General features: G+C 45.2%; 1 protein-coding gene across 2 annotated transcripts in view; it reads left to right on the forward strand.

Moving 5' to 3' along the window:
- Positions 1–71: 71 nt before the first annotated feature.
- LOC124721896 (LIM and SH3 domain protein Lasp) overlaps positions 72–14,661 on the forward strand; it is a 164,242-nt gene continuing 149,652 nt past the window's right edge. For both annotated transcript variants that reach the window (XM_047247050.1, XM_047247049.1), the window contains exon 1: positions 72–354. In XM_047247050.1, the coding sequence (XP_047103006.1) occupies positions 286–354 (69 nt within the window). In that variant the 5' untranslated portion in view covers positions 72–285. The remainder of the gene's footprint in view (positions 355–14,661) is intronic.

Below are 14,661 nucleotides of genomic sequence, written 5' to 3' on the forward strand. Positions count from 1 at the left end.
AAAGTTTTTCTGCGGTGCTAAACAAAATCTCTGAAAACCAGAGATTCTATTCTCGAATTCATTCATATACACTCTTATCCACACCTTTTACGTCAGTAGGCTTCGTGCTCCAAGTAGATAGTTTGTGTTAATTGTATGTTTTTGGTCGAAAAAACCTGCTCGTCGTGTAATTTGCGGACTGTAGTGAGCGATAATTTAGATATCGCATGGTAAATGTTTTATGATTATTTGAAGTGCTAAAACTTTACATTTGAGCAGTGCAGCAACTATTTCTATCAGCTAAAGATGAACAAAAAGTGTGCCAGGTGTGAAAAGACCGTGTATCCTATTGAAGAGTTAAAATGCTTGGACAAGGTAAGTGACACCCTCTTATTTTTCATTGTTAAGGTATATGTGTATATTGTCAATGCGTCTTTGACAGTTTCGCAATGACAAGTGTATTTGCTCTAAACCGACTTTAAGATGAAAGACGAGTTGTTGATAATGTCACTTGGGTTACTATGGTAAAGAAAACCGGTAAATTGTGCTAAGTAATTTGTCGTTTCAGGGTGCTGTATACTGAACGTGAATGTTTCTTGTCCGATAACTGTGCTTACGTGAATTATTTATGCTTAATACAGATAATTAAGTTGGGAGGTCTTGTGACGTATCCGAGTTGTTAAACTCAGTGTGTACAGAATTTAGGCATCATTTTCTTTAAAAACTCTGAACAGGTACTGTAGTTGTACCTATGTGTAATGTCATTGACAGATTCGTTGCTTTGGTGTGTGTGTGTGTGTGTGTGTGTGTGTGTGTGTGTTGGAAGGGGGGGGGGGGACCGTAATGGAGTCTAGTTAGTTGTAATTGCTTCTTTCTGTTGTTCTATTATCTACTGGGTTATTAACCAACAGAAATTTGCGTTATTTATTTTGTCGTCCGTAGACCGTTTGGTAAAATAGTTTTGGGCATGTCAGAATCTTACACAAATAATGTATACATATAGAATATTAACGAAATAGGACAAGATGAGGATAGGGCAGGAAATAGACTATGGCCTAATCAAAGGAGCCATCCCAGCATCCACCTTGGCGACAAGGGGAAACTATGGAAAACCCAAGTCAGAGTGGCGGTACAGTTAATAAACGCCAGTCCTCCTGAATGAGAGTGCAGTACATAACACCGGAATAGCCGCCTGATACCGTACGACTCGCAAAATACTTAATCTATATTGTAAGTGCAACATCCACAGTAAGGAAATAAATGAAGAAAACAAAAACACTACTGGAAACGTGAAAACACGTGAACAAATCCTATGGCACTGCAGAAAATTACAAAATGCCCAGTAAGTCGCAGTGATTCTAGTTTGGCAAAAAATCATTACTCAGTAATATACAAATATGAGGTTCTAGTTAGTAAGACATTGTATACAGACGTAGACTGGGAAAGGGTGTTCCTTACTGCAAGAATTAGGTATATTGTTTAAGTACTTCAGGAGGAAAGACTTGTAACAGTGATGGTATTTCTGTCTTCCAAAAGTAAGAGTTGTCATAAAGATGTACGTACAAGGGAGATTTTTTTTTTATGGGCTTTGTAGTATGTTGTTCTAATGTCTGTGTACCATAAATTTCACTCTTTGCTGTCTATCATACTGAGTAGCTGAACTTCAATTGTGGTGGAGGGTGTAATGTATGTTTCTAGAATAGTTTGTCTCCCTGTCATCCAGATGTACTGGATGTTTGGTTATGGTAAAGTTGGAGATTTTGACGCTGAATGTCAATTTTTTATTTATTTTTGTGGTCATGTTGGTATGATTTCAGCATGATCAGATTATGATACGGTAAGCTTCATATGAAGGCACAGTTATGAACTTTGCACACAACTGTTGACAGACTTGTAACGCTACGATATCTAACTGCTGTTCAAAAACTGAGGGATAACAAAATAGTGCCTTTGCATAAATTATAGTTAAAATAGCTGCTGGTGAGATTAACAGTAAACTATGTGCGTCCTAGACGTATGGTTGGTTCTAGAGCAAAGTAATTTATCAGTATGCTTTCTTAGTGTGACAGACTATAACAATATGTTCAGGCTATGGATTCCTTACATTATAAGTAAGCATAACATTCAACCATAATGCAGTCTCCTCCAGTATGTCAAGTCATGACTGTATAGTATTACTGTAAGGTGGAAGAATACACTCGGTAGTTAAATTTTCAATAATAGTTGTTTGTTTGTGCCTGTAACTGTAAATAGTGCCATGGTGTGATGCAGTCAAACTTATCACAATAGACACACATGGCAAGTGTTTTTCCAAAGATATTGTGCGTAGAACTATTGTTTTATTATAAACAGAATTGTCTGGGTAGTAGTTGGGTATTAGTCATCTGTCTGCAAGGTTTTGTTCTGTAAAAGATACTCCCCCCCCCCCCTTCCCCTCTCCTATCTGAGGACCACAAAATGGAAAGAGAGCCCATATGTGTCCAGGTGTGTGGTTTCCCTCAAAATTACACAAATACTGTATTATCTTGAACTATTCAAATTAACGAGAAAGTAGAATGTGAATTACTTACACAACTCCTTTCAGATTTAATAGAATTCAAATGAAGTGTCTTGTTAACATGGAAGTAAATTCCAAGGGAAAGAGATTAATAGGAAATCTACAATAAAATGTGTGCGCACTGCGCTTCAATGATAGTAAATTTTTAAGTGCAACTTCCAATTTCAAATACCATCTCAAAAGTGCTTGACACTTTCAGAAATGTAAATCCAACATTTGCTGGTGAAAGGACCAGCAACTTAAATATGCAACTGTGGCAGAGACCTCAATAAATAACATTCAGAAATGTTAGGGCTGTAGTCTCATGGTCCAGCATGAATAAATTTGTTAAACACTGATTATCAGTAAGATTTCAGGATACCTGTACCTTAAGTTGAGGATAAATGTTAAACATACTCTGACCTGCTGAGTAATGTTTTGGAAAAAAAAAGGTTTGCTGTGTCCTATGTAGAGAAGAGCCTGTGCAATTTTGCTCATTGTACAAGGACTGGCACAGAGAGAACTTCCTGGTTAATGTTAGTCAGACTGCAATGACTAGCAGCAGTAATAGTACAAGATAACCTTTACAGAGCACTGTAGGATGCCTTGTGGAGTATGTTTATAGATGTAGAGGTGCCATGTGTGATGCAGTGGTTAGCGTGTGTGTGTGTGTGTGTGTGTGTGTGTGTGTGTGTGTGTGTGTGTGTGTGTGTGTGTGTGTGTGTGTGTGTGTGTGTTCAGGATAATTTAGGTTAAGTAGTGTGTAAGCTTAGGGACTGATGACCTTAGCAGTTAAGTCCCATAAGATTTCACACACATTAAAAACTGTCTGTGCCGGTTCTTTCTGGGTGGCAGTTTCACTAACACACAAATGGCAGATAACTATACTCTGCCATTCACTCTAGTCCTGCTCAATAGAATCCATAAAATTCTCGGCATATGTTCAGTATGTCTTATTGTTTCATATTGTATCAGGATTCGTTTTCAGCGCCTAGCACCTACGCTCATAATCGCACAGTACACGACGTGGATAACATTAATTCTGTAAGATATATACCTCTAAATAGCTCCACTTGGCATTATTGGTTTTATGAGACACGGTAAGTGTTTCTCCCACCTTACATGTTAGCGATGCGATCGCGCAGCATTAAATCACGCGCGTTTATACTGGCGCGTCACCATAGAAATGACACACTTTTTTAAACTCTGCAAAGTAGGCGCCTTATAGTGCAGGCCGTTGAGAACTGTTCAGTACAGATTTCCACAGAGCGCATTGCCAACACTATGAAGCCGTAGGGATGTGAAAGACATTCAGATTTTGTGATCGAGGGGCAGATGGGAACTTAGGATTGGCTTGCGGGTTGTGCTTACTAGTAATTTGGAGCTGCTACTGTATTTTCGTACATGTTTAATCGATCTAACCTGTTATTTCACGTTCATCGCTTAATATCGAAATAATGTTAAATATTCACGAGTTGAGGAAAAAATCGCGAAAACGAAAACATTACAGCGAAAAATTGCGACGAAACTGACAACTTTTAGGATACAGTTAAAAGCGAAGAATTCGATATTACAATACTTCTTAAATTTGTAAAATGGGTATGTCAGTTCGGCGTGGTCGTAGTATAATTACTACGGTGTAATTATCCCAAGCAGCTATGAAACAGTACTGTTGATGATGCCTGAACTCGGGTATCATTGTGTTGTAAAGCTGTTTGCAGCACCCAAGGTATCAGAGTGAAATGACTACGACGACTGCAAAATCTGTACTAATGACATTTTGGCATGGAAACTTACTTGTCGCTTCGTGGGATGAATGGCTTTCTGTTGACAATACTATTCCAGGAGACGAGCTCTGTGTTTAAGCATTGCCGTTCTACAAAATCAACAACCACTTGCACCTGTAGGGCGAGGAGAAAACGTAAGCGTTAAGGATGACTCCTCCACAGGCGTGTACAATCACAGATGGGCGCCGAAGCAAATCGTCGGTCCACACACGTAGGTTACCATCTTCATACCTATACACATCACTTCCGAGGAAGCTTCTCGTCAGATACTTTTTACTGTTGTTCCGAAAGTTAAGCCTGAACTCACCCAGAGTAGAACCCTCAATCGATATAAAGTACGGTATACTGTGTATGTTGGAGCGCTCTCTTGCGACGATTGCTGAATGGTACTCGTAGCTCGTCGCATATCACATTTATAAACTTAGCGAAGTAACCTGCGCGAGTTACTCGACAATATTACCCTTCAGCTGCTTTGACAGAACACTATAGTGGAGGTCCTACTCTAAAACGCACTATGTTGTCCTTTGCAGAGATTTATATGAAACACTCAAACCTGAATGCTATCTCGAGATAAAAAAAATAACAGCCGCCTTTGTACGTACTAGAAAACACAGGGACACTGGTACTCAGTTCCATGTGAGGGGTCATCTGACACTAAAACAACACATCCAACAGATTCTGAAAGATTTTAATTGTTGCCTACACTGAAAGCGAATATCTCAAGCCATGAAGTAAGACTACAGGTCCGCTTGTATCAAAATATCTTTCATACCGGATGTTGATGCACATGTTCCCCTAATTCTTTTGAATAGTGTAGTCCACAGAGACTTCTTTTTCAGACTGATGACGAGCTGCACACCAATTTAGAGTGGCGAAGTGTTTATTTCGTGTGGTGCGTCCATCAGGGTCCAAGGGATTATCAGGTTGCCACCGGTGTCTTCATCTTGACCTTCGAGGGTGATACCTTACCCGAGAAGGTCAAGGTGATGGTCTACTGCTGTGATGTAAAGCCATATATCCCTCCCCCGATGCGATGCTTTAAGTACTGGAAGTTCAGCCATATGTCTCCCTGCTGCACTTCCAGCATCACATGTTGAGATTGTGGACGTCCATCACATCCCAAAAATCCATGTGCCCCGCCTCCCATCTGTATCAGCTGCAGAGAGTATCATTCACCTGACCGCCAGACTGCAGGATTTCACAGAAAGAGAGGAATATTATGGAGTAAAAGACCCTGGACCGACTGACCTGCGCTGATGCTAAGGGAAAATGAGTGCCTACATCCTGTGGCTATAACTTCCTCATATGCTGCTGCTGTGAGAAGAGTTGTAGCCCCATCGGTTCCGCGAATTCCAGTCAGCTCTGAGCCACAAGGCTACACCTGCCCCCTTGATGGAGGGGAGCATTCCCCCCCCCCCCCCCCCAATTGCTCCTGCACAAACTACATCGGGAGCACTGCCCCCCGCATCTCACCCCCCCTCCACCCCAACCATTTGGGACACCAGTCCGTAATTCTCAGCTGGAGAAGCTTAAGTCTTTCTCGAGTAGTCTCGCCAGAAAGGGGTCCCTTGGGTCACTCCCTTCCCAGGTTTCTGCTAATGAGAAAGATGACGCCCGCCAGTGGCTGATGTGCTCAGAAGCAGCTGGTCGTAAGACATCATGATCATCCTCAGTCCTGGAGACTGAATCAGTGAAACCCTCCCAGCCAGAGAAACCTAAGGAGCAGCGAGAAAAGTCCAAAAAGAAGACCCCCTAACACCAAGGAAATTGCGGTGGCACCCACACCACCGCTACCTACAAGCTCTGTGTCTGGGGATAAGGTGGAGATTGTGGCCTCTGCTGAGGGCCTAGATCTCGCTGGACCCTCAGACGCAATGGATACAGACTGCTCATGCAATATGTTGGTGGCAGCAGGTGACTGAGGTGTAAACTGCCTCATTGAATGTTCCATGCCTTCCCAGTCTCACGATGTCATCCTCCAGTGGAATTGCGGCGGTTTTTTCCACTGCCTGGCTGAACTATGGCAACTGTGAAGCTTTACACCTGCTTTCTGCATTGCCGTCCAGGAAACCTGGTTCCCGGCAATGGGGACCCCTGCCCTCCGCGGCTGTAAGGGATATTACAGGAACCGTAGCGACTATAATAGAGAGTGAGGTGGAGTTTGCGTTTGTCCTGAACTCAGTTTGTAGTGAAACTGCGCCCCTTCAAACCCCTCTTGTAGCTGTGGCCGTCAGAATAAGGACGACACAGGAAATAACTGTCTGCAGTGTATATCTTCCTCCAGATGGGGCAGTACCCATGAATGTATTAGCTGCACTGATTCATCAACTCACTAAACCTTTCCTACATTTGGGAGATTTTAACATTCATAACGCATTATGGGGTGGCACTGTGCTTACTGGCGAAGTTAGAGATGACAAAACTTTACTGTCTCAGTTCGAACTCTGCCTCTTAAATACTGAGGCTGCCACACATTTCATTGTGGCTCGTGGTAGTTACTCGGACATTGACCTATCCATTTTCAGTCCAGGACTTCTCCCATCTATCCACTGGAGAGAACGTGACGAACGGGGTGGTAGTGACCACTTCCCCATCTTCCTGCCACTGCCCCGGCGTCAGGCCCACGGACGCCTGCCCAAATGGGCTTTAAACAAGGCATACTGGGAAACTTTCACCTCTGATGTCAGTGTTGAATCTTCCCCACTTGGTAACATCGATGTGATAGTTGAGCAGGTGACTACCATAATCGTTTCTGCAGCAGAAAACGCGATCCCTAGCTCTTTAGGGAGCCCCTGGCGAAAGACAGTCCCTTGGTGGTCGCCAGAAGGCGCTGAGGCAATTACAGGGCATCGGCGAGCTCTACAGTAACATAAGAGGTACCATTTCCTAGAGCATCTGAGAGCCCTTAAGCGGCTCCGTGCCCGTGTACGCCAGCTTATCAAAAGACGGAAGCAGGAGTGTTGGGAGAGATACGTCTCGACCATTGAGTGCTATACGTCGCCTTCCCAAGTCTGGACGAAGATCAGACGTCTTTTTGGGTACCAGACCTCAACAGGTGTCCCTGGCATTAACATAAATGGCGTGTTATCTACCTACGCAAACGCGATTGCTGAGCGCTATGCTTGAGCCTGTGCGTCAGAGAACTACCCCCAGCCTTTCGCACCCTCAGACGGCGGATGGAAAGAAATGTCCTCTCGTTCGCTACACGCCACAGTGAACCCTATAACACCCCATTTACAGAGTGGGAGCTCCTCAGTGCCCTGGCGCATTAACCCAACACTGCTCCTGGGCCAGATCGGATCCACAGTCAAATGATTAAACATCTCTTATCTGACTACAAGCGACATCTCATCATCTTCAACCGAATCTCTTGCGATTGCGTCTTTCCATCATAATAGCGGGAGTGCACCATCATTCCGGTGCTTAAACCCGGTAAAAACCCGCTTGATTTGGATAGCTATCGGCCCATCAGCCTCACCAACGTCCTTTGTAAGCTACTGGAATGTATGGTGTGTCCGTGTTTGGGTTTGGTCCTGGAGTTACGTGGCCTACTGGCTCCATGCCAGGGCAGCTTCTGCCAGGGTCGCTCTACCACTGATAATCTTGTGTCCCGCGAGTCTGCCATCTAAAGAGCCGTTTCCAGACACCAACACCTGGTTGCTGTCTTTCTTTTATTTACGAAAAACGTATGACACGACTTGCGACATCATATCCTTGCCACATTATACGAGTGGGGTCTCAGAGGCCCGCTCGAGTTTTTGAATAAAAACTTCCTCTCGCTTCGTAATTTCCGTGTCCAAGTTGGTGCCTCCCATAGTTCGCCCCATATCGAGGAGAACGGGGTCCTGCAAGGCTCTGTATTGAGTGTATTCTATTTTTAGTGGTCATTAATGGTCTAGCAGCAGCTGTATGGCCGTCGGTGTCACCTTCTCTGTATGCAGACGACTTCTGCATTTCGTGCTGTTCCACCAGTACTGGTGTTGCTGAGCGGTGCCTACAGGGAGCCATCCACAAAGCGCAGTCATAGGCTCTCGCCCACGGCTTCCAGTTTTCGGCCGCTAAGTCGTGTGTCATGCATTTCTGTCGGCGTCGTACCGTTCATCCGGAACCAGAACTTTACCTTCATGACGATCCACGCACTGTAGTCGAGACATATCGATTCTTAGGTCTCGTTTTCGACGCCCGATTAACTTGGCTACCTCACCTTCGTCAGCTTAAGCAGAAGTGCTGGCAGCACCTCAATGCCCTCCGCTGCCTGAGCAACACCAACTGGGGTGCACATCGCACTACGCTGCTGTAGCTCTCCAGAGCCTTTGTTCAATCCCATCTTGACTCTGGGAGTGTGGTTTATGGTTCGGCGGCAACCTCAGTGCTGCGTTCACTCGACCCGTGCACCACTGTGGCGTTGGCCTAGTGACAGGAGCTTTTAGGACAAGTCCGGTAACCAGCGTCCTGCTGGAGGCTGGAGTCCCTCCATTGCAGGTTAGGCGTGCACAGTTGCTCTCCTGTTAGGTTGCACATGTTCGTAGTTCCCCTGTGCATCCGAATTACCGTCTCCTTTTCCCGCCCATGGCGGTTCATCTCCCTCATCGGTGGCCCAGGTCAGGGATTACAATTGCAGTTCATGTGCGATCCCTTCTCTCCGAACTGGAGTCTTTGCCTTTACCACCTATAATGTCAGCTCGCGGTAGCTGCGTGGTCAGAACGACAGGATGTCAGTCCACAGGGTCCAGGTTCGATTCCCGGCTGGGTCGGAGATTTTCTCCGCTCATGGACTGAGTGTTGTCCTAATCATCATTATTTCATCCCCATTGACACGCAAGTCGCCGAAGTGGCGTCAAATCGAAAGACTTGAACCCAGCGAACGGTCTACCTCACAGGAGGCCCTAGTCACACGACATTTATTTACCACCTATACTTCAGGTTCATTCACGAACACTTCCATGGTGGATGCGTAGGCTGCGTCTTCGTCTGGACATTTTACATGGCCGTAAGGACTCGGTTAACCCTGTGACTCTCTGCTGTTACTTCCTCTCGATTCTCGACATTTACTGGGGCCATGAAGTGAAGTGGTTTACACCGATGGCTCGATTGCTGATGGTCACGTTGGCTTTGCCTATGTCCATGCAGGACATTAAGAACAGCACTCCTTACCAGACGGCTGCAGTGTTTCCAGTGCAGAGCTGCCGGCCATGTCTTGTGCTCTTGAGCACATCCACGCATGCGAGTCGTTTCTGTTTTCTACTGACTCCTTGAGCAGCTTACAAGCTATCGACCAGTGCTACCCTCGTCATCCTTTGGTAGCGACCATACAGGACTCCACCTGTGCCCTGGAACGGTCCAGTCGTTCAGTGTTGTTTGTCTGGACCCCAGGTCACTTCGGAATCCCAGGCAACGAACTTGCCAACAGGCTGGCCAAATAGGCTACACCGAAACCGCTTATGGAGATCAGCTTCTCTGCAACTGACTTGCGTTCAGTACTATGCCGTGAGGTTTTGCGCATTTGGGAGACAGAATGGCATAACCGCAGTACGCACAACGAGCTGTGTGCCATTAAGGAAACTAGGAATGTGTGGAAGATCTCCGTGCGCGCCTCTCGCAGGGACTCTGTGGTTCTCTGTCGGCTCCGCATTGACCCTACGTGGCTGACGCATGGTTACCTCCTCCGTCGCGAGGACCCACCCCGGCGTTGCTGTGGCTCACGAATGACGGTCGTACATCTCTTGCTGGACTGCCCACTTTTAAGCCGCTCTGCGGCGGACTTTTAACTTTCTCAGCACCCTACTTTCGGTGTTGAGCGACAATGCCTCAATAGTATCTTTAGTTTTAAGTTTTATTCGTGAAGGTGAGTTTTATCATTTGCTCCAAGTTTTAGCACATGTCCTTTGACCCTGTGTGTCCTCCACCCTAGTGCTTTCAGGGTGGAGGTTTTTATGTATTGCAGAGAGGCTGGCTGTTCCTTTTTAGACTCATGATCAACCAGCCATGGTAACCTGCATTCTTGTTTTAACCTCTTCTACCTGTTTATTGCGTCTTTGTGGCTTTCTTGTCCCCTTTTGTCCCTTTAAGTCTATGTTGCCCTTCAGTCATTGTTGTGGTTTTTCCTTTCATTCTGTTTTGTGTTGTCTCATTGTCGTCTCCTCACCCTTGTGGCATTGTTTACTTTGGAACAAGGGACCGATGACCTCGTAGTTTGGTCCCTTCCCCCCCCCCCCCACCCCCTCTTTTAAACCAACCAATTCACACTTGCAACGTGTGTGCCTCAGGTTCGACTTCTGGCCGTGATAGAGTTGTTAAACAAAAGTACGTCATTCACAAGCATTCCCGTGAAGCGTGAATTACATGAAGGAAAAATTAATTGTAATAGTTTTTATTGTAATCGATCTTGTCTAAGACTGTTAATTAAGAATCTCAGTTTCCAATGATAACTGCATGTTTGTGCTTGATAGATAATTAGAAATAAAAAACGTGCGTATTTCATAGAAATGAAAATTGGTGTGTGCTTATTGGCATGTATTTTTATGAATTTAATATTTAAATGATGTACGTATTCGAAATGAACGTGAAAAAAGTTTGACTAGCGTAAGGATAATTATGCAGAAAGACTTGGACAAAATTTCTACTTGGTAGCTGCCAGAATGCGGATAAATGAAAGTAACCAGCGATTACCGTCCTCTAGTGCTATTGGATTTTTTTCCATCTTTGTCGATTTTACACTTAGCTGAAACGCTCCTTGAAGATGTACCCTTGTTTAATAATTTCGACTGATCAAGAATCGGACCCAGGTCCCCGAGGCGGCAGGCGAGGATTCTGCCACAGAGCCACACTGCATCTCGAAAAATCGATCTTACCATAGGACAGTCAAGACGCTCGACAAACTTAGAAGTCGATTTTCTCGAGAATTTTTGCGAGTAGCGTCGAACTGCTTTGGTAAATTAATATTAGAATTCTGAACGTCACGTATCACAAATACTAAAAAATTTCAAAATTCCGACTCCCGTGTGGTGTTCTTGTAAGACTGTGAATCGGTATCCACGCACACAGCGCACATTTTCCGCATTTGAACAGCCGTATTATATATTCCACTCAGCCGCGTCTGCTGATAGCAAATGGAATTCCCAGAGGCTCTGTTAATTCCTTTTGATAATTCCACCAATAAAGGCGTGCGAGTTCGGAAAATTTGAGTGTATCAGCTGTGCTAATCTCGGAAATTTTTGCATTCTGTTAACAACTGCAGTTAATGGTGTATCATAGAGTCGTTAAAGTTTCGAATAATAGGACCCAGTACATTGGACTGGAGATAAAATTTTAAACGGAAACGGAAGTTACGTCGGCCGTGCTCGAGGGAAGAATAATAGAATACCTAAAATTCCGGAGATAAACAGATAGTCAGCAGGGCTATGAGTTTGCTTATGATGCTGTTACCCATGGGAAAGAATCATCGTTTGACGAACGTAGGGATAGTTATGCTGAAAGACTTGGACAAAATTTCTACTAAGTAAATGACGATAAATGAAAGACAACGATCATAACAAAGAGAGAACCTGGCAGTACAGGGTGGGGAAAATAAAAGCGGCACGGACGAGTGGATGAGATTGGACGGGAATGCATGCAGATAACCATACCCTCTGACGTGCACACCACATGTACGCCCGCCACGTGATCCAGAGCATCGTGCCGGCTGTCAGAGTGGAGCAGTGCAAAGGGGCGATGGTACTCTCAATGGAGCAACGGGTGTACGTTGCGGAAAATTACGCGACAGCAAAGTCGTGGAAACAGTATGCTCACTTGTTTTCTGAGAAGTTTACTGGTATCAGAGAGTGCCATGCAACGCTTACTTCGAAAATGGCGTCAGACAGAATCTGTGTTCAATGGGTCAAAAGACATTCGTAAACGTGGCCGCACGCTAGAAAATGTGGCTGCAGTTCACCAGAAAATTCTTTTTTACCATATGCCACAGTAGAATGTCTTGAAACACAAATAGTCCCGTATTCTTAAATTTTCCATTTGATGGTTGAGAAGGCCCAAGCTATTCCTTGAAAATAGGTGAAAGATCTGCACGTCCCTAAGTGTCTCTCTTCGTACACTGTGATTCGGAGGCTGCATTCAATAGTAGGCCGCTCCAAAAGTGGCTGTCAGTTCAAAGATTGCAGGAAGGCAAGTGCCATATCTAGTAAATCATTGCGGTGTTCAAAACAGCCTTCAGGTCGAGGACAACTTTCTGATTAAGTTTTTAGGCGGGAGTTGGTGGTAACTGTGTCACCACGACGTGATCATTACTGGATAAAATTTACACAGTACATGACGTTGAGATCAAGGTAGATGGATAAACGACACTACTGGCCATTAAAATTGCTACACCAAGAAGAAATGTAGATGATAAACGGATATTCATTGGACAAATATAGTATACTACAACTGACATGTGATTACATTTTCACGCAATTTGGGTTCATAGATCCTGAGAAATCAGTACCCAGAAGAACCACCTCTGGCCGTAATAACGCCATTGATACTCCTGGGCTCCAAGTCAAACAGAGCTTGGATCGTGTGTACAGGTACAGCTGCCCATGCAGCTTCAACACGATACCACAGTTCATCAAGAGCAGTGACTGGAGTAGAGGGACGAGCCAGTTGCTCGGCCACCATTGACCAGACATTTTCAGTTGGTGAGAGATTGGAGAATGTTCTTACCAGAGCAGCAGTCTAACATTTTCTGTATCCAGAAAGGCCCGTGCAGGACCTGCAACATGCGGTCGTGCATTATCCAGCTGAAATGTAGGGTTTCGCAGGGATCGAATGAAGGGTAGAGCCACGGGTCGTAACACATCAGAAATGTAACGTCCACTGTTCAAAGTGCCGTCAACGCGAACAAGAGGTGACAGAGACGTGTAACCAATGGCACCGCATACCATCACGCCGGGTGATACGCCAGTATGGCGTTGACGAATACACGCTTCCAATGTGCGTTCACCGCGATGTCGCCAAACACGGATGAGACCATCATGATGCTGTAAACAGAACCTGGATTCATCCGAAAAAATGACGTTTTGCCATTCGTGCACCCAGGTTCGTCGTTGAGTACACCATCGCAGGCGCTCCTGTCTATGATGCAGTGTCAAGGGTAACCGCCCCATGGTCTCCGAGCTGGTAGTCCATGCTGCTGCAAACGTCGTCGAACTGTTCGTGCAGATGGTTGTTTTCTTGCAGACGTCCCCATCTACTGACTCGGGGATCAAGATGTGGCTGCACGATCCGTTACCGCCATGTGGATAAGATGCCTGTCATTTCGACTGCTAATGATAAGAGGCCGTTCGGATCCAGCACGGCGTTCCATGTTACCCTCCTGAACCCGTCGATTCCATATTCTGCTAACAGTAATTGGATCTCGACCAACGCGAGCAGCAATGTCGCGATACGATAAACCGCAATCGCGATAGGCTACAATCTGACCTTTATCAAAGTCGGAAACGTGATGGTACGCATTTCTCCTCCTCACACGAGGCATCACAACAACGTTTCACCAGGCAACGCCGGTCAACTGCTGTTTGTGTATGAGAAATCTGTTCGAAACTTCCCTCATGTCAGAGCGTTGTAGGTGTCGCCACCGGCGCCAACCTTACGTGAATGCCCTGAAAAGCTAATCATTTGCAATCACAGCATCTTCTTGCTGTCGGTTAAATTTCGCGTCTGTAGCACGTCATCTTCGTGGTGTAGCAATTTTAATGGCCATTCCCGATAGAATTGTTCGGCGAAAGTCCCACTTTCGCGGATAAGAGTATCCGCGCGGATCAACTTCAACTATGACTGGCTTCGAATGTGTCATATATAGAGCATTTCATGTAGCTCCGTGAGTCGATCGTTCAACCGCATTGACTGCAGGGCGGGTATAATGAGGCACCGGCTCTGTTGGTTTTGGATGGAAATGTAGGCAAGGTAAGCTGTATCTGTAGAGAAGAAATATCTTAATAAATCTTTGAAAACCGAACTACATTTAAACAGAAACTCTTCCATGAGTGTGTTAGAGAACCTTTCCTTTTTTTTCTGGGGCATACACAATCAGCACTGACCACAGCAGTTTGATGTAGCTTGGTATCGCAGGTCAGGTACTTGCATGCCGATAGATTGTGTATTCGTTTTAATTTGCTTGGGCCGGCCAGTGTGGCCGTGCGGTTAAAGGCGCTTCAGTCTGGAACCGCGTGACCGCTACAGTCGCAGGTTCGAATCTTGCCTCGGGCTTGGATGTGTGTGATGTCCTTAGGTTAGTTAGGTTTAAGTAGTTCTAAGTTCTAGGGGACTGATGACCACAGCAGTTAAGTCCCATGGTGCTCAGAGCCATTTGAACCATTGTAATTTGCT

The sequence above is a fragment of the Schistocerca piceifrons genome, chromosome X (genome assembly GCF_021461385.2).
Source record: "Schistocerca piceifrons isolate TAMUIC-IGC-003096 chromosome X, iqSchPice1.1, whole genome shotgun sequence".
Lineage (NCBI taxonomy): Eukaryota > Metazoa > Arthropoda > Insecta > Orthoptera > Acrididae > Schistocerca > Schistocerca piceifrons.